The 26,674-nt window shown below is 37.2% G+C and overlaps 2 protein-coding genes across 2 annotated transcripts in view; one reads left to right on the top strand and one right to left on the bottom strand.

Annotated features, from left to right (window-relative positions):
- Nucleotides 1-4,953, top strand: part of LOC136033718 (probable D-lactate dehydrogenase, mitochondrial) — a 62,554-nt gene extending 57,601 nt beyond the window's left edge. Inside the window, exon 9 of the mRNA XM_065714603.1 lies at nucleotides 4,609-4,953. Coding sequence (XP_065570675.1) covers nucleotides 4,609-4,780 — 172 coding nt within the window. The 3' untranslated portion in view covers nucleotides 4,781-4,953. The remainder of the gene's footprint in view (nucleotides 1-4,608) is intronic.
- LOC136033719 (solute carrier family 52, riboflavin transporter, member 3-B-like) overlaps nucleotides 1-26,674 on the bottom strand; it is a 117,813-nt gene that overhangs the window by 89,539 nt on the left and 1,600 nt on the right. Inside the window, exon 2 of the mRNA XM_065714605.1 lies at nucleotides 11,770-11,845. The gene's annotated coding sequence lies outside the window, so the exon portion shown is untranslated. The remainder of the gene's footprint in view (nucleotides 1-11,769; nucleotides 11,846-26,674) is intronic.

Below are 26,674 nucleotides of genomic sequence, written 5' to 3'. Positions count from 1 at the left end.
GAGTGGAGGGATCGGGATGAAACTTGGTGGGAAAAATAAGCACAAGTCCTTGATACGTGATTGACATAACCGGAACGGATCCGCTATCTTTGGTGGAGTTGGGGGAAGGCTAATTCTGAAAAATTAGAAAAAATAAGTTATTTTGAACTTACGAACGAGTGATTGGATCCTAATGAAATTTCATATTTAGAAGGAACGCGTAATTGGGATATCTTATTTTAAATCCCAACTGGATCCAGTATCATTGGGGGGGGAAGGGGAACTGGAAATCTTGGAAAACGCTTAAAGCGGAGAGATCAGGATGAAACTTGGTGGGAAAAATAAGCACAAGTCCAAGATACGTGATTGACGTAACCAGACCGGATCTGTTCTCTTTGGTGGAGTTTGCTGGGGGAGTATTTCGGAAAAGTTAGGAAAATGGAGTATTTTTAACTTACGAACGAGTGATCAGATCTTAATGAAATTTGATATTTAGAAGGATCTTGTGCTTTAGAACTCTTATTTTAAATCCCGACCAGATCCGGTGACATTGGGGAGAGTTGGAGGGGAAAACCGGAATTCATAGAAAAAGTGAAAATCGAAGTATCTTACGAATAGATGATCGGATCTTAATGAAACTTAATATATAGAAGAACCTTATGTCTCAGATGCTATATTTTCAATTTGAATCGGATCCGGGGACATTGAGGGTTGAAGGGGGGAAACAGAAATCTTGGAAACCGGAAATCTTGGAAAACGCTTAGAGTGGAGAGATCGGGATGAAACTTGGTGGGTAGAATAAGCAATGTCGTAGATACGTGATTGACGTAAAAGGACTGGATCCGCTCTCTTTGGGGGAGTTATGGGTTGGGGTTCAGTGCTTTGGCGAGTTTGATGATTCTGGACGTGCTAGGACGATGAAAATTGATAGGCATGTCAGGGAGCTGCACAAATTGACATGATAAAGTCGTTTTCCCCGATTCGACTATCTGGGGGTCTGAAGGGAGAGGAAAAATCAGAAAAATGGAGGTATTTTTAACTTACGAGTGGGTGAACGGATCTAAATGAATTTTGATATTCAGAAGGAGATTCTTAGAGTTTTGCTAGAGCTCATACGATATGAGCTCTTGGCTCTTCCGACCTCTTCCGAGTGGAGAGATCGGGATGGAACTTGATGGAAAGAATAAGCACAAGTTATAGATACGTGAAGAAGATAATTTGGATGGATCCGTTCTCGTTGGGGAAACTGGGGGTTGTTAATTTGGAAAAATTAGAAAAATTGAGGTTTTTTTAACTTAAGAACGGGTGACCGAATGAAATTTAATATTTAGAAGGAAATCATGCCTCAGAGCTCTTCTTTTGAACCCCGACTACATCTGCTGACATTGGGGGGAGTTGGAAGGGGAATCGGAAATCTTGGAAAACGCTTAGAGTGGAGAGATCGGGATGAAACTTGGTGGGTAGAATAAGCAAATGTCGTAGATACGTGATTGACATAAAAGGACTGGATACGCTCTCTTCGGGGGAGTTATGGGTTGGGGTTCAGCGCTTTGGCGAGTTTGATGATTCTGGACGTGCTAGGACGATGAAAATTGATAGGCATGTCAGGGAGCTGCACAAATTGACATGATAAAGTCGTTTTCCCCGATTCGACTATCTGGGGGTCTGAAGGGAGAGGAAAAATTAGAAAAATGGAGGTATTTTTAACTTACGAGTGGGTGAACGGATCTAAATGAATTTTGATATTCAGAAGGAGATTCTTAGAGTTTTGCTAGAGCTCATACGAGAGCCCATATGAGCTCTTAGCTCTTGTTATGTCTTTAAGTCTATGACACTGATTGAATATTTTGTATACAAATATATCCATCACAGGAGGTCTTACAAAAGATACCGAGTACATGGTGTTTGTATCTAAATTTCATTTCACTGAGAAATAGCAGCTGGCAAGCGTGTCCTGGAAATATTATTATTGCTATAAGCTGAGATAACGCTATGTGTCGCGTAAGAATGGTGGGAGAACGTGACAATTAAAGTCATTGAGTGACCCTGAGGGTACATGACGCTCAAAGTCATTTAGGGATCCCGGGGTAGGGCTGAGCTTAAAGTCGTTGAGGACCCCAGGGTAGGCCTGCGCTTAAACCAGTTGAACCCATAGTGCTTTTGTCTTACTTTATCTTTGGTGTCTTAATTTTACACGTTCCGGGGGAATATTACAGGGGAAAAATTCTCCGTGGGGGTATTTTCTACAGGAAAAACTTTGAATTTGAAGTTGGAGTGATTTCCAGGAACAATATCGACGGAGGAGAATATATGGCATGATTTGACAAACAATCAGAAATTTAATAAAATAAGTTTCTTTTTAAATGAAAGTAGTAAAGAATTTTCCAGGCAGAATTGTTAGCAGGAATTTTCCAAGGGGAATTCTCAGCGAAGATGATATTGTCCGGGGGGGTGCGTAGGATGAATTTTCCATGTGGTGTGGGTTATGGAGATAATTATGCATGGAGGGGGAAGTCACATTTCCTTGCATTATTCAAAAAATTATTAGAAATTGGATTAAAAAAGAGTTTTCTTCAGCTGAAAATAAGGAGCAATATTAAAATAATATTAGAAAGAACAGAAATTATTCTGTATATGAAGAGTGTTCTCCCCTCCTAAATCCCTCGCTCTTTAAGCTAAAGTTTGACGAAAATGACTTTTGAAACGCAAGAGTTGTTTAATTAGAATAAGCAGCTTTTTTAAAGTAGTTAAAAAATTTTAGAATAAATAGTGAGGTTTGGAGAAAGGGGCAGTCTTCCCTCGTGTACAGAAAAATTTTAGAATAAAGAATTAATCAATTCTGTATTGTAAGGCATAGGCATATGTGTGCTCGATCCACTTTTTGATTTAAGAAAAAAACTATTTTTGTCAAGGTTTTGCTTAAGTTGCGTAGACCTGTGCTCATCCTTAAGTCTCAAGGCTTTTAGTCCTCTCCTCTCTTCTACCCCGATCTTTTGGATAATAAAGTAATTAGCAGTGGTGAATCAAAGCGAGAAAAGGAGCCTGTGATTTTTCTAAGCTTTGAGCTTTCGGGCTGCCAAATACTTTGGTTTGTATACCGCTATTTATACCGTATTTATACCGTATATACCGTATTTGGTTTGATAGCCGTCCTGGCCGAGTGGGTTGGTGCGTTGGATTCGGGATCCCTTGTCTGAGAGGACGCGGGTTCGAATCTCGGTGTACCCAATTCTTCAGTTTGGGACGGGGGTCAGTGGCGTGACTCTGTAAGCTTAGCCAGAGTCGACCCAGCTCTAAATGGGTACCTGGAGAAATCTGGGGAAGGTAAACAGGAAGGGTGTGCGAAAGCACAGGATGGCTGGCCCCCAACCCCCCATTGCACTTCCTGGCTGAAGGGCTAAGAAACGGAGATCAGCACCGCCGGTACGGACTGTAAAGTCTAATGCCGTATCCTTTATCTTTATACCGCTTTATAAACAAACAAAATTACGAGATCATAGGGTGCTTTGATACCATAAAAGAAAGTACATGAACAATAATAACTGACACCAGTAACCTGAATATTTGTGGTTGGGGCTACTAATTTTTATGGCTAGGAAATCTTATTACAAAATTCAAAATTGTGAGTCAATTGAGCAAAACAAATTACCCAACTTATTATAACAAAGAAAAATATTAACAGAAATAGTATTATGAAATAGCAGTCGTTTGTTTGTTTTCTTATCAGTTCGTTTTGGTAAACTTCTAAAATTCTGAAACGAATAGGTATTTGTAGCTATCCATCATATTTTTTTGGAGTGACTTACTCGCATCATTAGTAAAAATAAAAACATGTTCAAGAATGCATATGGCTCGTACATTAGTCACTAGCTATGAAGTGTTTTGATAGCCAGAAATTGTACTGATGATTTTTGACGATGCAATTAATGATATCAATTCATTTGCTGACGAAAGTCGATGTTGATGACAGTTTCTGCTCCAGGGATCTTTGCTTCCGCTTTAGTTTCCTGAGGGTGAATCATTATAGAGAGATATACAAATTTATCTAAAGTGGAGTGAAAAGAACGTTAGAAGTAGAGTGAAGGAGGAAGGGTGCATTGCGTTTTTCTAAACACTCATTCTATTAAAAAAAAAACTGAGCATTTATCCTTTTCAAAATACCATTTGTGAAGCATCGAATCTAAAAAAACATGAATGCTCTCTGTATTTGCAATAATTTAGTGCTATTTTGCTGCTTAATTTAAATATAGCTTTCGTTCGCTCTTTACTCTACTAACTTCGATAACTCAAATTGCTTGTTTATCTGAATTAAGACAAAAGTGCCCAATATTTAAAACCGAGGAGTACCCCACTTCCTACAACCTAGTTTACATCTTGGAACACTATGTACACATACAGTTCCGCCACGCTTAACACAGCCCCGAAAAGGCTCGGTACACTTCCCCAAAACGCTTGGTATACTTTCGCCATACTTGGCACGTGCAATCTGGAGTACATAGTTTCTGCAAGTGGTAACCCCTCGATTAAAACATTAGTCATTGTATTTTAGAGATAACATAGATTTTTTTTTTTTTTTTACTTAAAATGAATTCCTTTTTTAAACTTTTTATCATCAATCTCTCATTTCAGAAGAGCAATTGCTCTTGATGGAACTTGTACTGGAGAACATGGAATTGGTCTGGGTAAAAAAGGATTCCTTGAAATGGAACTGGGACCGGAGGCGGTGATGACTATGCGCGAACTGAAACAAGCACTGGATCCAAAAGGCTTAATGAATCCAGGAAAAGTCATTGACTTGTGAACCATTAATGAGTCAAGGAAAGATTTGCTTCGTTGCTGCCACATAGCATTTAAATTGATTTTGGAGATTTGGTATTGATATTTAGTGATTGTCCCAAAAAATACTATACTAATATTATTAAATAGGTTATTGTTGGATATCTTCATTAATTATATATGTGCACATGGCAAAAATTTTCTTCCTGTATAGAGGCAATTTTTCGGATTTTGATTCTGTATTTTTCCCTTTTGGTTGCTGCTTTTTGTGTTTTCTTAGCCAAAATGACATATTTTTCACACCAGGCTATAATTACACAAATTTTTAATATATTCATGTAGTTTAAAATATATCTCTGACCATGATTGGTTCCCTATCATGTACTCAGTTAAAAACCGCTGCAATTGTCTCATTGATACTCTGCCTTAACAATATATTGATCGCTACTACTCATCTTGAACTACTGTTTGTTTTGGTCAACATTTTTCTCATGTCAATCTTCCGCGGGTTTACTACTGAACTGCATTTTTCGTTATTAAAAATTCCTTTAGTGCCTATGCGTAGAGCTAGTCTTGAGATATTTGCATAAGTGATATCGAAAATGAACAGAAATTAATTAAAGAAAAACTTTATAAATGAAACCCAAACGAATAGAAGTTAAAATAAATGGCCATATTATGATCAGACCAGGACCATATTGAACTTAAGACCAGCACTAATAAAGCCCTATAATAGTTCAAGCTCAAAACGACCAGAAATAACTATCAAAGAATAAATGAAACCCGAAACGAACAAAACCTAAAACAAATCATTATATGCACTGAAATAAACTATTTTCATAAGAGATACTGATAACGATGAACGACAAAAAACGAACAAAACATAAAACAAATCATTATATCATGAAAAGAGTGGATCAAGATAAAAAAGATGATAAGAGACACTGAAATAAACTATTTTCATAAGAGATACTGATAACGATGAAAGAACAAAAGCTAAAACAAATCATTATATCATGAAAAGAGTGGGTCAAGATAATACAGGATTATAAGAGACACTGAAATAAACTATTTTCATTAGAGATACTGATAACGATGAACGAACAAACGAACAAAACCTAAAACAAATCATTGTACCATGAAAAGAGCGGATCAAGACAATAAAGAATGATAAAAAACACAGAAATAAACTATTATTATAAGAGATAGTGATAACGATGTACGAACAAAACGAACAAAACCTAAAGCAAATCATTATATCATGAAAAGAGCAGATCAAGATGATAAAGAATGATAAGAGACTCTGAAATAAACTATCTTCATAAGAGATACTGATAACGATGAACGAACAAAACGAACAGACGAACAAAACCTAAAACAAATCATTGTCAAACAGTTCGTGGTAACGAACTGTAGAAAGGAGCGACCCGGATCAATAGTAACCGAAACTCTAAAAAATGGAATTATGATACTAATAGATACATCAAAACAATTGCATTTAAATACTGATTTTAAATATATGAGTTTAATCAAGATCAGTTATACCCATCAAAAGTTACGAGCCTGAGAAAATTTGCCTCATTTTAGAAATAGGGGGAAACACCCCCTAAAAGTCATACAATCTTAACGAAAATCACACCATCAGATTTAGCGTATCAGAGAACCTTATTGTAGAAGTTTCAAGCTCCTATCTACAAAAATGTGGAATTTCGCATTTTTTGCCAGAAGACAAATCACGGATGCGTGTTTATGTTTTTTTTTTTTTTTTTTTTTTTTTTTTAGGGGTGATCGAATCGACTGAGTGGTCCTAGAATGTCGCGACAGGGCTCATTCTAACGAAAATTAAAAGTTCTAGTTCCCTTTTTAATTGACCAAAAAATTGGAGGGCACCTAGGCCCCCTCCCACGCTCATTTTTTCCCAAGTCACCGGATCAAAATTCTGAGATAGCCGTTTTATTCACCATAGTCGAAAAACCTAATAACTATGTCTTTAGGGACGACTTACTCCCCCGCAGTCCCCGTGGGAGGGGCTGCAAGTTACAAACTTTGACCTGTGTTCACATATAATAATAGCTATTGGGAAGTGTACAGACGTTTTCAGGGGGATTTTTTTGGTTTACGGGGGAGAGTTGGGGGGCTTACGTTGGAGGATATTTCCATGGAGAAACTTCTCATGGGGGAAGAGCATTCTAGCATTATTTGAAAAAACAATGAAAAAATAAATATGAAAAGTGTTTTCTACTGAAAGCAAGGAGCAGCATTAAAACTTAAAACGAACAAAAGTTATTGCGCATATACGGGGTTTACCTCCTTGTTATATCTCACTCTTTACGCTAAAGTAGTTTTAGCAATTTCAACTATTTATTCTACGGCCTTTGTGATTCAAAGGTAATTCTTAAGGAATTGGGACAAAATTTAAGCTTTAGTGTAAAGAGCGAGGTATCGACAAGGGTTGAACCCCCCTCATATACGCAATAAAAACATACGAATATAGAAGTTCGTTACGTAACCAAAAAATTGGAGGGCAACTAGGCCTCCTCCCTCGCTCCTTTTTTTCTCAAAATCTTCCGATTAATTGCAATTAATTGATGTGCAAATTTCGTTTTAATTATTTATGTGCGGAGAGCTAAGATCAAAACATGCATTAATTCAAAAACGTCCAGAAATTAAATAAAACGAACAAGTTTTTTTTAATGAAAGTAAGGAGCAACATTAAAACTTAAAACAAACAGAAATTACTCCGTGTATGAAAGGGGCTTTTCCTCCTCAACGCCCCGCTCTTTACGCTAAAGTTTCTTATTGTTTCAAAAATAGAGTTAAGAGAAAGAGTCGAACTTTAGCGTAAAGAGCGAGGCGTTGAGGAGGAAAAGCCCCTTTCATATACGGAGTAATTTCTGTTTGTTTTAAGTTTTAATGTTGCTTATACAAATTGAGGGCCTTCGCAGCCAGTACCCCTTATAATATCTTGGTTAGGGCTGGGATCGTTGAAAAACGATCCGAAATTAAACTAAAATAAGAACAGATTTTTCTCAACAGTAAGTAAGAAGCAACTGTAAAACTTAAAATGAATGATCAACTCCTCGCTTTTTAGGGTAAAATTTGACTGTTTGTCCCAGTTGCTTAAGAACAACTGCATAAACAAATATAGTTAGGAAAATATATTGAAGCCATCTCTTACTAAAAAGAAGAATAGATGGCGCTGGCAACTTAATACTTTGATTCTTTTAAAATTATAACTTCAAAAACGACAGTCTCTAGGATAAACAAGATGAATAAGTTTTTCTTTATCAGAGTAAATCTAGAGCAAATCTTGGGAGGGGCCCAATATTACAAGGAGACGAATGATCAAAATCTTGGGGGGGGTGTGACAAATGTGCCAATAGTTGATCACATTGACAAATTTATTCAAAAAAAAAGTAAAAAAAGAAAAAATACAGGATAAGAGGGTACCATAAAAAATCTTGGGGACGGGGGAGGGTCCCTCGGACCCTGGATCCGCCAGTTTTTTTTATTACTTATAAACGTGCAGAAGAGAAAGTAGAGTAAGCAAAAAAAAGAAGCAACTTCTAAGCAATTCAGAATATAGAATTAATCCAAACAATATCCATGCCATACAGCAAAAGAGACACAAACGATTTCGTTTTATATTCAGTCGACCACATCATCATTTATATAATACGTCACCAGGGCCGAATCCAGGTGGGGTGGAGAGTTATCCGGTTTGAACCCCCCCCCCCCCAGAAAAATACAACTCGTACAAAAGTAATAAAAGAACATGTAAGCAAATTTAATTGTGTTTGGGAAAGTTTTTAGTGTAACCCCCCCCCCCCCCCCCCCCTCGAACAAAAATATTAGATACGACATGCTCATGACATTAAATGGATTGGGAACAGAAAGTTTTGGCATGAGGAAGCTATCCTTGCAAAACAACGGGAGACTCGTTAATAACTTCGATTGACGACAAAATACCGAACAAACCCTTAAATGCTTGGTTTTAAACAGTAAATTCTGAAGTGACAAAACATAAAATCACCCATCAATCGTCCCATTCATGGCAGTTTTAAGAGTGTTAAACATAACAGGACTCAGAATTGAACCATGTCTGAATCTAAAATAAAATTTCCAACTTCTATTGAAGCGGATCTATATCTGCTCTTCATCGAATGTTTTTTTGTTTTTTCAGTAACAGCATAGTCTTGTGTTTGGTTAGATTAAAACAAAAATTAAATTATTTTATTTTAACATTATGTATTATGTTACCTATATACATGCAAAAATGTCTTTTAGTTAAAATTTGTTTAGTGTTTCTTTACCATCGATGGAAAGTAAAAAAAAACATGTAGGAACTCAAATAAACTCAAGGGAACTCAAGGAAAGAACTCAAGTAAAAATTTACTGGAGTGCATGTTTGTGAAGCTGGCTTTAGGATATGTGTATTAGTCCAATAATTTATATAATGAGTACCAAAGACCACAAATTATTGGTTCCAAGAAAATTGCTTTTGGAGTGTTTGAATCTCAGTTTCTATTCACTGAGACACCTAAAACCCAGTGTATAAATTATTAACAAGATGCAATATTGAGTTAGAAATTGTTTGGGATTGTCCAAATAAGATTATCCTTTACTTTTACGGCCGCTCTTTACATACTAAATTAAAAAAAAAAACATCAATACACGATAAGAGTCATGTAATAGCCTTAGAAACCAGAATTAGGTAGTAGTTTTGGACATACAGGGTTCTTATAATACATTGATTGTCGGATAATTCCTAGCTTTCTAGGAAATTTGGTTGTGGCCATCCCGATACATATCTTAACATACTCTAATATACTACAACACCTTGACATCTTGTAGATATAATTCTTAATATTATACCATTTCCCATTTACGTCCCTGTAATGCAAGGATAATAATTTTCAGATATGGTGAAAATTGTAATATTTACTTTACTAATGTTTAAGTTTAGCTTATTTGCCCTTAACCATAAGTCCCTAAGATGTAATAAATAAAAAAACAAGTTTTTTTAACGGAAAGTAAGGAGGGACATTAGAACTTAAGACGAACAGAAAATACTCCATATATGAAAGGGGCTTTTCCTCCTCAACGCCTCGCTCTTTACGCTAAAGTTTGACCCTTTCTCTTAACTCTACTTTTTAAAACAGTAAGAAACTTTAGCGTAAGAGCGGGGCGTTGAGGAGGAAAAGCCCCTTTCATATATGGAGTAATTTCTGTTCGTTTTAAGTTCTAATGCCGCTCCTTACTTTCCGTTAAAAAAAAAACTTGTTTTTTATTTAATTTCTGACGTTTTTGAATTAATGCATGTTTTGATCTTGGCTCTCCGCACATAAATAATTAAAACGAAATTTGCAAATTAATTAATTGCAATTAATCGGAAGATTTTGAGAAAAAAGAAGCGAGGGAAGAGGCCTAGTTGCCCTCCAAGTTTTTGATTACTTAAAAAAGCAACTAGAAATTTTAATTTTTCACAAACGTTTTCATTGGTAAAAAATGTACGTAACTTACGTAAAGAACTTCTATATTCGTATGTTTTTATTGCGTATATGAGGGGTTCAACCATCGTCGATACCTCGCTCTTTACACTAAAGCTTAGATTTTGTCCCAATTCCTTAAGAATGACCTTTGAATCACAAAGGCCGTAGAATAAATAGTTGAAATTACTAAAACTACTTTAGCGTAAAGAGTGAGGTATAACAAGGAGGTAAATCCCTCATATGCGGAATAATTTTTGTTCGTTTTAAGTTTTAATGCTGCTCCTTACTTTCAGTAGAAAAAACTTTTCATATTTATTTTGTCATTGTTTGTTTCAAATAAAGCTAGAAAATCCTGCGCCCCCTTCATTGAAATTCTCTTCCCCCATGGGAAGTCTCTCCATGGAAATATCCTCCCACGTAACCCCCCCAACTCCCCCTTAAACCCAAAAGATCCCCCTGAGAACGTCTATACACTTCCCAGTAACCATTACTATATGTAAACACAGGTCAAAGTTTGTAACTTGCAGCCCCTCCCACAGGGACTGCGGGGGAGTAAGTCTTCCCTAAAGACATAGTTATTATGTTTTTCGAATATTGTGAATAAAATGGCTATCTCAGAATTTTGATCTGGTGACTTTGGGGAAAAAATGAGCGTGGGAGGGGACCTAGGGGCCCTCCAATTTTTTGGTCACCTAAAAAGGGCACTAGAACTTTTAATTTCCGTTAGAATAAGCACTCTCGCAAGATTCTAGGACCACTCAGTCGATATGATCACCCCTGGGAAAAAAAACACACAAAAAAAAAACAAATAAACACGCATCCGTGATCTGTCTTCTGGCAAAAATTGCGAAATTCCACATTTTTGTAGATAGGAGCTTGAAACTTCTACAATAAGGCTCTGATACGCTGAATCTGATGGTGTGATTTCGTTAAAATTGTATGACTTTTAGGGGGTGTTTCCCCCTATTTTCTAAAATGAGGCAAATTTTCTCAAACTCGTAACTTTTGATGGGTAAGACTAATTTTTGATGAGACTTATATATTTAAAATCAGCATTAAAATGCGATTCTTTTGATGTAACTATTGGTATCAAAATTCCATTTTTTAGAGTTTCGGTTACTATTGAGCCAGGTCGCTCCTTACTACAGTTCGTTACCACGAACTGTTTGATAAATTAACCAAAGTTGTTTCTAACGATGCTATTGTCTTAGCTCTCGGCAAAACTCCGGCATTGCCAGCAAATAAGGGGGTAGATATATTAGTAAAAAAAAAATTCAATATGAACAACGTTGAAACTGATGCCTAGAATTAATTGATTTAGGTTATTTACAAACAACAAAGGAATTCAAAGGACCAAGATATGATCCTTGTAAAACTCCAAATAAAGTATTATCTGTATCTCATAAATTGTCATACCGAATTATACTTGATCCTGTCAGACAAAAGGCTTTTTAAAAACTGAAGAGTATTTCCATTAATTCCATATACAAGAAGTTTCAGATAGAAGAAAACCACTACCTACCTTGTCTTCGATGTCCAACCGACTATTAATTACAGGAGTCTGATAGTTCATTTCTTGCTCTGTTGCCCTCTTCTTCCTAAAAAAGAATTGGGTATCACTTACTAGATTGTAATTTCCTGTTAATTCATACATGCTAAAACAAACCCATTTCTCTGCTATAGCATGCAATACTGGCGAAGGTCATTAGCTTTCACAGTGATTATTAACACTACTGATACTGATGTTACTTTCGTAACTTCAAACTTTTAGGAAAAGACCCTTAATAGAAGCAATCGCTAACTAGAGAACTCAAATGAATAGGAGTTGCGGAGAACATTTCTTTAAGAAGTTTTATATTTGTATGGTCAGATACCGCTGAATACAATAAGTCCTACAGTTTTCATGCAACAGATTCATACAATGTTCATACAATAATACAAACTCCTAGGGTTGGAGGCAAACATGTTTCAAGACTGGGGCTAACCCCCCCGCCACGGAAGATGAATTTGTAACCATAAATCTTAAAGCCCATAAGCGAGGAAAAAGATGTGGAATTTTCGTACTAGGAACTAATTTGATAACATTTTATTTAAAAATTTGTTGTCCTCGGAAAGGCTTTCTTAAGTCCAATCCACCCTGAAAATTTTCACACTGTAACGAAAAAAACATACTTAGTCAATTTTCGGTTTTCAAGGGTCTCTTGGATTCGATTGGCCCAGTGTATATCACCAGTAACCATCTAACGATCCGAGAAAGAACAAAGTTAGGCCCATTCTGGATATCTTGAATCAATACAACCACTTTTATTGTTTCTTTTGCCTTTACTGTTCCACAAGCCCTGTAAGTCTAAGTGAATCTGAGAAAACAAAATTTGTTCAGTTTTAACGACCAATTTTGTATGTCCCGAATGTCTTGATCAGAAACATTTAGTCATGTGATTTGGCAGAACAAAGATGTTAACGATTCAAAACTGATAGGGTAGAAATTGTTCTTGTGAAACAAAATTTGAAGTTTATGCCTAGCATAAGGGAAGAACCTTCACCCAAAGCTTATGGATACAGGTTATAGTGTTTTAAAAAAAAATTATCAGTCCTTTTCCGGACAAACCCATATTTAGGAGATGAAACTATTTTGTTACTCTTATCCCTCTTTTGATAGTAAATATTTGAAATCCTATTGCCTTCCCAGAATATTCCCTGGTAGTTTTGATACGATCTTTGAGTGGTTTCCAAGATTCTACAGACATGCAATTTTGATGACTTTAATGAATAAACTGTCTTTACACTCTCTTCACTGAGTCACCTTGAATAAATCTAAAGTTCTAGAGGAACTAATGTTGCTATAACTTTTAAGTGAATTGGAGACACATATTATTCATTCCCACATTCCCTCCCTCTAAATACAAAGTTTGGAGTCCATTTACCTCTTCTACCCCAACCCCTAATAATTTCAGTTTTGTCCCTAAACTTCAGTCATACGATGTTATAATTATGCCGTTCTGACGAGCTGTTTTTTTCGACTAATCTTCGCCCCTCTTCCAGGTGAAAATTCAAACTCCACTTGGTCTCCTGACATCCCCAAAAAACTTTTTCTCCATCCATCAGACGGTTAATGAGATAATGTAGACTAGATATGTCATTCATGTAGCCTGGATAAACATGGTGTCGTGATATTAATTTTAAAAAGCAAAGCTTTTCTGAGGGAAGTAAAGAGAGAAGTTTAAACTTGAAGCGGACAAAAATTATTACTTCACAGCCTATCTAATATATATCAATAAAACTAAACAACTAATTATGTTTCCCTATGTTTATAGAAAACTAGCACTTGAAAACACAAAAGCCAAGTATAAAAACAGGAATATTTATTTCGGAGTCGAGAGGGAATATGCAGCCTGACAACAACAAACTAACTTATAAAGCTTTTACCAGTTGTGACATCAGTATACAATTAAAATTATCTTGAAAACATAAGGAATTTTTTTTTTTTTTTTTATAACCGCAAAATCGTTGAAGAGCATACAGAAATATTTGATTGATTGATTTATCAGGTAGCATTTTGGTCTCGCCAGCTATAATACCAATAGTGAGAAATATACAATCTTAGTTGTAAGAAGTATGCTTTAGTATTACTTGAAATGAAGATCAATCAAAACATAATATGAACTCTGAAAATCCAGCTATTTCTCTGTATACAGCAGTAAATTTCAGGCTATGATACAATATCTAAAGCTAATCTATAGTCCTAATACTATCAATACGGCTTTACTTCGAAATTGTCTACAAACCAACCATAACATGTCCTTTTCAGAACTAAAATGAATGAATGACTGTATTTAAGGCCATTTTTCAGGCCGTATGCATACATATACAACAACAAACAAAATCATGTAACACTCGACTTGTGAATAATAAGACCCTCACGTCCCAAAGAAAGCTCCCTCTTAGCTCTTTTAGCCCAGGACACCTGAAAAGAAAATGGTCCAGCCCGTCAAGATCACCGAAAATCGGGCAAGTATGCAGCATTTCCGGGCGACACCTTTTTTCCAAACGCTATAAACAGGTAGACAAAAATGAGAGCAAGTCATTGAAATGAGTCATTGTGCAAAAGTGATACCAAATCAAATGGAAAAAAATAAAGCAACAGTCATAAAATGCGTTTTTTTTATTCTGTAAAAAGTATCCTTAATTAGTTTGCTTTTACTGTACCAGAACTCCTATATTATTTTGTGTTTTCAGTAAATGGCTAGTTTTCTATAGTCCTAACACAGGGAAACATAATTAGTTGTTTTGTTTCTACTAATTTTATTGATATATATTAGATAGGCTGTTAAGTAAAATTTTTTGTCAATTTCAGCTGTCAACTCCGCTCTTTACTTCCCTCGGAATTTTTTTTTAAATAAATCTTTGCTCGATTTTGATTAAAACTTAATTTAGAAACAGCGTCGCCAAGATCTTTTTTATTTACACGGAATAATTTCTGTTCGTTTTAGGTTTTAATATCACTCCTTAGTTTCAGTTGAAAACTTATTTTTTAATATAATTTCTAATCATCACCAATCTAGGGGAGATACGACACCTCTAGAAAATACTGCAGACAATCTCGACAGCTGCGAAAAACTTTCAGTAAATAACAAAAGGCTTATTACCCATAGTTTACAAAATAAAACATGTTTTTCAGGACCTTTGGTTTTTTGATGAACAAATAGCTGTTTTTACTCGGTTGAGTTCGCCTTAAAAATGGTATAATGAAGACAGGACTTTATAAGTCACCTACTCACTAGCAGAAACTAGAAGGCTACTGCAACAAAAGAGAGCTGTTTAAGGGGTCATTTAAAATCTTATTTTTATGCCTAATCACTTTTTATAAATTGACTTGATAGCACATTCCCGTAAAGTTCATTTTTGGTTGTTTTCTTCATTTTTTCCAAATGAAAAAGTGCCTTTTCCAATGAAATGACCACAAAAAGGTGCTTTTCAAAACCCATTTAGGAGCAAAAAAGTAAGGGGGCAAGGCCCTTCCACTCAATTACCGCTTAATTTTTGGTAGATTTTTTGTCGAAAAGTTTTTAGTTTTAGTTAATTTTGTTTTCGCAATAATCTTTTACTTTTAAGAGGAATAAGTGATTTATGAAACTTCTTACTAAGAGGGTTCTGAAGGGGAGTATACGTGAGGGGTTCTTGTAAACATCCATTTAAGGGCATTAGACCATAATTATTGCAACGGTACCGTTTTATGCTTCCAAACTCTTCCACTTAAGAAGTGTCAACAAAAGTGCTGTTTTTAGTGCTATGTGGCACTTATGGATGGCGAAATTGATAAAAAGCACACAGATTTGGGCAATAAATTTAAAATAAGCCCTCCCCAGGATAACCTTTAAAAAATGAGTGCATCACATTTGCAAAAACAGCGGATTATCTGAAAAGTAATCATAAGAAGGGACAAACCGTGATTGGAAAAAATTCTAAGCAGGAATCGAACGCATGATAATCTAATTTAAAGTCCAGCGCTGTACTAACAGAACCATACCTCTAGTAATCTAATTTAATATATTGGTGCTTTGTAGGACTTAAATTGCGTAGCTTATTAAGGGGGCCTTGAGGGGAAACATACGGGAGGTATTCTTGCAAACCAAGCTTGTGAATCATGATTATTAAAGTGATACTGTTTTATGTTTCCAAGATATTTCCCTTAAGAACTGGCACCAAAAGTGTTGTTTTCAGTGCTACATTTCACTTACGAATGGTAGAATTGATAAAAAGTACGTAGATATGAGCAAACATTTTCAAATGAGCCATTAAATATCACTTGAAAAAGTTCTGGTAGCCCCAGCTTTTCCATTTCCTACATGGCACCAAAAGTGTCGTCTTTAGTGCCATTTGAAACTTGCAGAGGGTGGAATTTCTAGGGAGAACGTGGATATGAGCAATGTTTTCTTATATGAGCTATCAAAAATATATCTACGATGTTCAGGTAGCCCGCTAGCCCTACCTCTTGAGAAAAAGCATAAGAAGTGCCTTTTTTTTCCCCTTTGACACTTGCACATGATGGAATCAAGCAGTTCGTGGTAACAAACCCGGCTCAATAGTAACCAAAACTCTAAAAAATGGAATTTTGACACCAGTAGCTACATCAAAAGAATCGCATTTTAATGCTGATTTTAAATATATAAGTTTCATCAAGTTTAGTCTTACCCATCAAAAGTTACGGGTTAAAGAAAATTTGCCGTATTTAGAAAATAGGGGGAAACACCCCCTAAAAGTCATAGAATCTTAACAAAAATCACACCATCAGAATCAGCATATTAGAGAAATCTTATGCAGACGTTTCAAGCTCCTATCTACAAAAATGTGGAATTTTGTATTTTTTGCCAGAAGGCAGATTACGGATGCGTGTTTATTTGTTTTTTTTTTGTGTTGTTTTTTTTTCCCCAAGGCTGATCGTATCGACCCAGTGGTCCTAGAATGTTGCGAGAGGGTTCATTCTGACGGGAATGAAAAGTTCTAGTGCCCTTTTTAAGGGACCAAAAACATTGGAGGGCACCTAGGCCCCCTCCCACGCTAATTATTTTCCCAAAGTCAACGGATCAAAATTCTGAGATAACCATTTTATTCAGCGTAGTCGAAAAACTTTATAACTATGTCTATGGGGACGACTTACTCCCCCACAGTCCCTGTGGGAGGGGCTACAAGTTACAAACTTTGACCAGTCCTTACATATAGTAATGGTTATTGGGAAGTGTACAGACGTTTTCAGGAGGATTTTTTGGTTGGGGGAGGGGTTGAGAAGAGGGGATATGTTGGGGGAACTTTCCTTGGAGGAATTTGTCATGGGAGAAGAAAATTTCCATGAATGAAGCTCAGGATTTTCTAGCATTATTTAAAAAAAAAACAATGAAAAAATAAACATGAAAAGTTTTTTCAACTGGAAGTAAGGAGCAGCATTAAAACTTAAAACGAACAGAAATTATTACGCATATGAGGGTCTCACCTCCTCCTAATACCTTGCTCTTTACGATAAAGTATTTTTAGTAATTTCAACTATTTAATCTACGGCTTTTGTGGTCCAGGGGTCATTTTTAATGAATTGGGACAAAATTTAAGCTTTAGTGCAAAGAGCGAGGTACTGACGAGGGGGTGAACCCCTTCATATTTGAAATAAAAACATGGAAATACAAATGTTCGTTACGTAAGCTAATTTATAAGTTACGTGTATCGTTTACTAATAAAAACATTCGTAAAAAATTAAAAGTTCTAGTTGCCTTTTTTAAGTAACCAACAAATCGGAGGGCAACTAGGCTTCCTCCCCCGCTCAGTTTTTACTCAAAATCATTCGATCAAAACTACGAGAAAGCCATTAAGCAAAAAAAAAAAAAGAAAAAAAATGCAAATTCCGTTTTAATTATTCCTCTGCGGAGAGCCAAAATCAAAACATGCATTGATTCAAAAACGTTCAGAAATTAAATGAAAAAACAAGTTTTTTTTAACTGAAAGTAAGGAGCGACATTAAAACTTAAAACAAACAGAAATTACTTCGTATATGAAAGGGGCTGCTTCCTCATCAACGCCCCGCTTTTTACGCTAAAGTTTTTTACTGTTTTAAAAAGTAGAGTTGAGAGAAAGAGTCAAACTTTAGCGTAAAGAGCGGGGCGTTGACGAGGAAGCAGCCCTTTGTTCTGTAAACATAAAAGTGAGTGTTTTTTTTTCTAAAAAATGAGGGCTGAATCACCACTATGGTTGGTAAGAATTACACTCGAATGTTGATCATCGCTCAGCCCACCGAATTGTAATCGTGCTTAACTTTGGTTTTATCCACTAGTGTGACTCTAATATGACTAGGCCACGACCCAATAAGTGACCTATTGGCGGGACGAGTTCTTAGTTTGCAATGACATTAGTAATAGAGTAGAATTTATATTTCTTCAAGTCCTCAAGGTTAGATCAGAAAAGGTTCGGTGCCATTTTTAACCATTTTCATCTGTAAAAATATACCACGGATTCCAAGACTGGTGTGACAATAAGCAAACTGGCATGCAATCTAAAAACAGAAGGTAAAGAAATACTTATGTTTGAGGAATGGGCATGATAGTATATACGCTTTCATTTAATAGGTGCTCCCTCCCATTTTCGGAATGCTGATCAATTTTTGTCAAATCTGTTTACTTTTAAAAAGCACAATTTTTAATTGTTTTAAAAAGCAGAATTGTGGCAAAGAGTCAAACTTTAGCGTAAAGAGCGAGGGATTGCGGAGGGGACAACCCATTTCATATACGGAGTAATTTCTGTTCGTTTTAAGTTTTAATGTTGCTCCTTACTTTCAGTTAAAAAAACTAGTTTTTTTATGTAATTTCTGAACGTTTTTGAATTAATGCATGTTTGATTTTGGCTCTCCACAAATAAATTATTAAAATGAAATTTGCATATTAATTCCTTTTTTGGCTAAATGGCTTTCTCTTAGTTTTGATCAGACGATTTTGAGAAATAAGTAATGGGGAAGGAGGCCTAGTTGCCCTCCAATTTTTCGGTTACTTAAGAACGCAACTAGAACTTTTAATTTTTAACGAATTTTTTTATTAGTAAAGAATATACATAACTTAAGAATTAACTTACGTAACAAACTTTAATATTCTTTAATTTTTATTATGTATATGAGGGGGTTTGTAGCCTCGTTAATACCTCGTTCTTTACACTAAATCGTAAGTTTTGTCCCAATTCTTTAAGAATGACCCCTGAATCAGAAAGGCCCTAGAATAAACAGTTGAAATTACTAAAAATACTATAGCATGAAGAGCGAGGTATTTATCTCCTCCTAAATACCTCGCTCTTTATGCTAAAGTATTTTTAGAACCCCTCATATGCGTAATAATCTCTGTTCGTTTTAAGTTTCATTGCTACTCTTTACTTTCAATTGAAAAAAACTTTTCCATGTTTATTTTTCATAGTTTTTTTATAGTAATTTTAGAAAATTCTGCGCCCTTTTCATTGAATTTCTGTTCCCCCATGACATATTTCTCCAAGGAAAGATCCTCCCACATAGCCCCATCCCCTCAAACCCACCCCCAAAACCAAAAAAAATCCCCCGAAAACGACTGTACACTTCCCAATAACCATTATTATATGTAAACACTGGTCGAAGTTTGTAACTTGCAGCCCCTCCCCCAGGGACTGTGGGGGAGTAAGTCATTCCCAAAGACATAGTTCTTATGGTTTTTGACTATGCGGAACAAAATGGCTATCTCAAAATTTTGATCTGTTGACTTTGGAGAAAAATGAGCGTGGGAGGGGGCCTAGGTGTCCTCCAATTTTTTGGGTCACTTAAAAAGGGCACTGGAACTTTTCATTTCCGTTAGAATGAGCCCTCTTGCGACATTCTAGGACCACTTGGTCGATACGATTATTCCTGGGGAGAAGAAAAAAAAAAAAAAAAAAAAAAAAAATTAAACACGCACCCGTGATTTGTCTTCTGGCAAAAAATACGAAATTCCACATTTTGTAGATAGGAGCTTGAAAATTTTGCTGTAGGGTTCTCTGATACGCCGAATGCTATGGTGTGATTTTCGTTCGGATTATGTGACTTTTTGGGGGTGTTTTTCCCTATTTTCTAAAATAAGGTAAATTTTTCCAGTCTCGTAACTTTTGATGACAAAGACGAAATTTGATGAAACTTATATATTTAAAATCAGCATGAAAATCTGATTCTTTTGATGTATATTTTAGCATCAAAATTCCGTTTTTTATAGTTTCGTTTCCTATTGAGCCGGGTCGCTCCTTACTACAGTTCGTTACCACGAACTGTTTGATATCACATAGTTTTTTTTTTTATTGGTTTTAGCCTGGAAAATGGTCACTCTCCACAAGCAACGCTTGCTGGGATTGTTAAGAACATTTCACTATTTCCAAAATCAATTATAAATTTTGATGGCGGCACGGGCCCTTTCAAACGTGGGGCCCGATTGGGCCCAATCCTTTTAATCGACCACTTTTTCCGGACCAGTGCGCAGGACAACATTCTTGAAGAGATCACTTTTTCTTGCTAATATCGTAATATTCAAATTGATTTCTGTGAATCCAATAAGGAAATCAATCATTTCACGGAGATAAAGATTCTCTTTGAAAGGATTGATTCTCGTATTAAAACTACCTCTTTCACACCTATAGAGTAGGGTTGACTGTTCTAAATAACCGCGCATGTACATAATTTGTCAGTTAGTTTTGTTGTGCATAGCAAACTGTGTAAATTTTGCACGTTCTTTTGTTTAGACTGCGTAACAAATACTAGGTAATACAGAACGTTGTTAAATAATATTCTTGTTTAGCATCTAGTAAATAATGTTCTTATTATTTTTCTGTTATTGTTGCTATGAAATCATTATTTTAGTTTTAGCTTTTAGCTAGTTCAAGACTAAAATCTAGCTTTTAGCTAGTTTAAGTTTTATTTCACTTGAAAAAAAACTGAACCCTGGCTGATGCGTCATAAATTATAAGGGAGGGTTAGGGCTATTTTCAAAATGTTCCAAGATGATTTTGATAATTTATTCTGAAAAAGAAATGGTGACACCGTTTTTTTCAGCTGTAAGTAAGGATCAAAATTAAAACAACATAAATTATTCCGTACTAGCTGTTGGGGTGGCGCTTCGCGCCACCCCAAGACCCCCCGCGCGCGTAAGTTGTTACGCGCCATATTAGTCACGCGTCATTGTAGTTGTGTCCCTGTGTCCCACCTGTGATATATATATATATATATATATATATATATATATATATATATATATATATATATATATATATATATATATATATATATATATATATATATATATATATATATATATATATATATATATATATATATATATATATATATATATATATATATATATATATATATATATATATATATATATATATATATATATATATATATATATATATATATATATATATATATATATATATATATATATATATATATATATATATATATATATATATATATATATATATATGTTTTTAACTACGTAAAACATGCGAATATACAACATTCTTCGCTGTCCCATTGTCTGTGCATATAAATAGATTGTCAGGTTTACTGATTCTTGAACATGCAACATATAATTGTCCATGGGAAAAACAATCCGTATTCAGATCTATACCTCATTATTCTAATGATGTGTCCCTGTGTCCCGGTCGTCATTTATATTCCCTGTGTCCCGGTCGTCATTTGTGTCCCGGTGTCCCAGTTTGTAATTTCTCTTTGAGTGTCCCGGTCGTCATTTATATTCCCTGTGTCCCGGTGTCCCGGTCGTCATTTGTGTCCCGGTGTCCCGGTCTGTAATTTCTATTCGAACAATCCCTGTGTCCCGGTCGTCATTTATATATGCCGCCTGTGCCCCCGGCGTCCCCGTTGTAGTTGTGTCCCTGTGTCCCGGTCGTCATTTATATTCCCTGTGTCCCGGTCGTGATTTGTGTCCGGGTGTCCCAGTCTGTAATTTCTCTTTGAGGTTCCCGGTCGTCACTTATATTCCCTCTGTCTCGGTCGTCATTTGTGTCCCGGTCTGTAATTTCTCTTTGAGTTTTTTTTCTTTTTAGTTTTTTTTAGTTTTTTACCTTTTTTCTTTCTTCAGTTTTCTTTTTCTTCTTTATTTTTCAGCGTCACTATGAAGTACATATCGACGAACCTTTGTTTTTTTAACTTAAATCTGGCAGGCATTGATGACCTTATCCAAGTCAAAATCCCAAACCCAATCATCATCGCTATCATTTTCAGTTTTGATACGTTTTGACTCTCGCTGTCCAGGTGGATTTTCATCTAACTGCGCGGTTTTGCGTTCTTTAGCCGCAAGCCTTTTCTTGCTGTTCTTGTGATTCCCCGGCACGCTTTCTTTTCTTACTTTCTCTATCAGCTGCAAGCCTGTTTTCTTGCTGTTCTTGTGATTCCTCGGAACGCTTTCTTTTCTTACTTTCTCTATCAGCAGCAAGTTTTTTGGCATAAACTCTTTGAGCAGCTTCCTCGGCTGTTGCCATTGTAGGTTCTTCAGTCATTTTACAATTAAACATTTTTCCGTGAACAAATGTCTTAAATACCGTTAATGACGTCACCGTCATAGCAAAAATGACGACAACTAACTTCATGACGTCAGTCGACACAGAAACATGACGTCACCTGACAGACAGACACACAGACAGACAACTTATTTTTATATATATAGATATAGATATGAGGGGTTCTACCTCCCCCTCAGTCCTAACTTTTTACGCTAAAGTCTTAAAGTTCTTACAAATATATTCTCATTTAAACTCAATAGCTCTTATGTTTGAGTGTTCTTTCTTCGAAAATTATGGCAAAAAGCTAAACTTTAGCGTGACAAGCAAGGGTTGTGGAAGGATGTCGTAATCCGTATAGAGAACACAAGTTTTATTTACTATACTATACAACATATAAAACTTCAACTGGACTAATCACTCTTAACTCCGGTAGTTCACTAACTTATTTCATTCAACGGCGCGCAATTCACCACTCCCGTACATCTGACTTTTAAGTCTCTCGACACGAAACGTGATCTATATAATGCATTGGTAAATGGTTTTAGATAAAATCACGGTCGTCAAGGTACGCCCTTGCAAAGCAACGACATCAAGTCAAAATCTTATCCATAGCACGCTGGAAGGTTGCTGGTGCCCCGTGAGCCCCAAAAGGAAGTACTCTGAACTCGTAGAATCCGGACTTCGTTTTGCCGTCTTTTCCGTGCTCTCTGGCGTAAGTTTTACTTGCCAGTAGCCTTTGGTAAGATCTAAAACACTGAAGACCATTTTGTTACCAACCTCCTCCAGCAATTCATCTATGCGGAGAAGGGGGTAGGCATAATTAGATACCCGATTTAAACCTCGGAAGTCCAAACAGAAACGAATGCTTCCATCTGGCTTGGCAACCACGACTACTGGAGAACACCAGGGACTTGAAGAAGGTTGCATGATCCCTAAATCCAGCATTCGCTTGACTTCTTCTTCAATGGCTTGTAGTCGACTTTGTGGTACCCTGTTGGGTTTCTGACGCGCAGAAGGAGCATTAACTGTATCTGTGTGATGTCTGACCACTGATGTTCTTCTGGGAATTTTGGAGAAGGACTCTCTAAATCTCATTAGCATCCCAAAAAGTCCTTTCTTTCTCTTTTCCGTAGGGTGACTTAGTGAATCTATCTGGATATCATCCTGGTTACCAGAATTTTTTGCCTGGTCAAACGTAGGCATACTTGGAGCTTCATGAGCAAAGAGGAGGAAATTCATCGGCCTACGCTGAAACTTCCGAAGAAGATTGGTGTGTAGAATCTTCTTCTCCTTTTTTCCTTCCGGGAACAGGACTTCGTAGTTTACAGCCCCAACTTTCCGAGATATCCTAAGGGTCCTTGTCATCTGGTTTCCAATTTATGATTTCCAGTCGGCAGAAGGATGACAGCCTCGTCGTCCACCTGCAGATCTCGTGGCTTCGCCTTTTTGTTGTATTGCGTTTTCTGCCTTTCAGACGCCTCAAGATGATTTAAATGAGCCTCTTCTAGGATCTGCCGAAGTCGTTCTCGCACGGACAAGAGCTCATATGCGGGTCTAACGGTAGAGTTTCCAGCGTCTTCTCGTTGCTCTTTGATGACGTCCAATGGACCTCTTGGCCTCCGCCCATAAAGAAGCTCAAAAGGACTAAACTTGGTCAAGGCTTGAGGCGTTTCTCGATAAGCGAAGAAGACGTAGGGGATAAAGTGATCCCAGTCTCTCGGGTTATCCATAACAAACTTCTTCGAAAGTTGAACAAGCGTCCCGTTTAAGTTTTCCACCAGGCGAAAGGGTGATGTCCATATAGGTTTTATTCCGTGAATTTTGTATACCTCGAGTAAGCTCTTAGCGACAAAATTCGAACCCTGGTCTGTCAGGATTTCTTTCGGAACACCAACCTGAGAGAAGGACTGCTCAAATTTTCCTGGCATTCGTAGATCTCAAGAGTATTGCCTCGGGATAAAGAGTGCAATAATCTAATATAACCAAGAGGAATCGATGACCGTTCCGAGATGGTACCAATGATCCCACAATATCTGCTGCAATCCTCCTGAAAGGCTCTTCAATGACAGGCAGTCACAAAATGGGGACCCGTTCTTTTGGCTTAAGCCGTGCCACTGGCTGGCAGGGCTCACAAGCACGTACAAATCGTTTGACATCTTGACGTACCCTGGGCCAGAAGAACCTATGGTTGATACGATCCAGAATGCGTGCAACTGCAGTGTGGCCGCTCATTGGGAATCTCGGACGACTCTCAGCACAAACGACCTACAAGGCTTGGGAACTACCAGCTGTGTAATCCTTTCATTATTCAACCTGATCTCTATCTTCCTATAGAGCAGACTATTCATGAGCTCGAAACCCTGGCCTGAACTTGCCAGAGTGAAACACTTTGTCAGTGTAAAATCTTGTTTTTGAAGGTCAGCTAATTCCTTTGAGTTCAGCTGTTCTGTGTCAACATCTGAAGGTTTTTCTTCAAAACTCTTTCGTCTCCACTCTCCTTTCTCCTTTCGTCGGCATCGTCGACTCTTTCTGTCTCTCATGTTGCCCTTCTCATTCTCCGACTGTACCATAATCTGGGGAACATCATTTTCTGGAAAATATATTGCGGGGCTTGGGTCTTAGCCTCCGGTCCAGCGTAGTCTTTCGCCCTAGTCGACAGAAGAATAGAGACAACAGGGCTGTCTACTTCTGAATTTCGGCTACAAAGTTCTAGGAATCCAGGCAACAATCTTCCGATGAAAGCGTCTACGGGTAGATCCTCAGAAACTGCAACTTCTATATTACCATGGAAGGTATAATTGCCATATCCTATCTCTACATAGCCCTTATGTAGAGGGTATTGCTTACAATCGCCGTGGACGCAACATATATTCGTGGTGGACGATGTTTGTTCACTCAGGCTTCCAATGTACCTTCCATGGACGATACTGATAGATGCTCCACTGTCAATAAGGATTTCTTTTGGCTTCCCATCTATCACACCCCTGACATAAAATTTTGCCTTGGTTCTTTCTTCCGGACTTGGACTGCGAACCGATAAGTTTTCTCGCCTCCTTGGTTCCCTACAGTCAATAGCTTTACGATCAAACTTTCCACAGTTGAAATAAACTCGTGCCCCTCTGTTATTTTTCTTGCGCAGAGCGCCTCGACTGCTGAATTCTGTTGTTTCTGATTCTGTCACCCGCTTGTTTGTTAGTTTAACAAGTTGTGCCTCCTTTGGAGCCATTTCTTTCCTTGAGGACAGATATGAGCTTCCTTTCCTTTCAATCCTTCGCTTCTGTCATATTTGTGGGCTAGAAAGAAGTTTTCAGCCACCTTGCAGACAGCAACGAGAGTTGGTTCCTGAATTTCTCTCAAACTGATGTGTAGTTGTTCATTCTTAATGAAAGTGATATATTTTTCAACCGCCAGTTTTCTAAGGGTATCGGCTATCTTCGTTCGCAGCCCATCTGTGGTTGCGATCGATCTGTAGTCAGCGACGTCCAACCATTCGGTCAGCAGCTGCTCTAGCTGCTTACCATAGTCGGTAAATGATTGGTCTGCCTCATTCTGTGTCGTACAGAATAACAGCCGATAGGTTTCAGATGTCACTCAGAATCTTCTCAGAATAGCTTCTTTCACAAGGTCGTAACCAGAGCTAATGGCCGTCGGAACAATCGCAGCAGCTTCTACGCTTTTACCCGTCAACAAGGCCTGGAGTTTAACTGCCCACGTAGCACGACTCCAGTTATTTTGGGTGGTAGTTCGCTCGAAGGTTGTGAGATATGCATCAATATCCATACCATCCGTAAACTTGACAATCTGGATCGTAGTATTCTCAGCTGTAACTGACGCATTCTGAATAGCGGACTGATTCGTCTGTACAGCTTGAACCAGAGGGGTAAACTGCAAAGTCAACGATTTCAGCTGCTGTTGCATCTGCCGTCGGCTAGTCTCCCTTTCTCGCTCTAGTTCAACCTGAATTGTTTCCATGCTCACCTTCATGGAGGCACGAAACATGGACATCAGGCGTTCTTCGTCCATTTCCTCGGCCTTGTATTTAGCTAAGCGCTGTTCTGCCTGTGTCTGTGACCTCTTTCGCACGTTACCCTTATCCTGCTCCTTCAGGCTCATACAGCTGCGAACTTGGCTGTCGGTGAGATACAGGCATTTCCCAAAGTGCTAGGAAAGCACATTGGTGTGCTATAAAAGTAGGCAGAGATGTGCTATGAAGCACCCACAATATGCCATGAAAGCACGCACAAATGTGCTATGAAGCACGCGTAATGTGCTATGAAAGCACGCACAAATGTGCTATGAAGCACTCGCAATGTGCTATGAAAGCACGCCCAAATCTGCTATGAAGCACGCGCAATGTGCTATTAAAGCACGTACAAATGTGCTAT

Source organism: Artemia franciscana, chromosome 12 (assembly GCF_032884065.1).
Source record: "Artemia franciscana chromosome 12, ASM3288406v1, whole genome shotgun sequence".
NCBI lineage: Eukaryota > Metazoa > Arthropoda > Branchiopoda > Anostraca > Artemiidae > Artemia > Artemia franciscana.
Note: the sequence above shows the minus strand (reverse complement) of the source record. Positions and strands in the feature narration are given on the sequence as shown.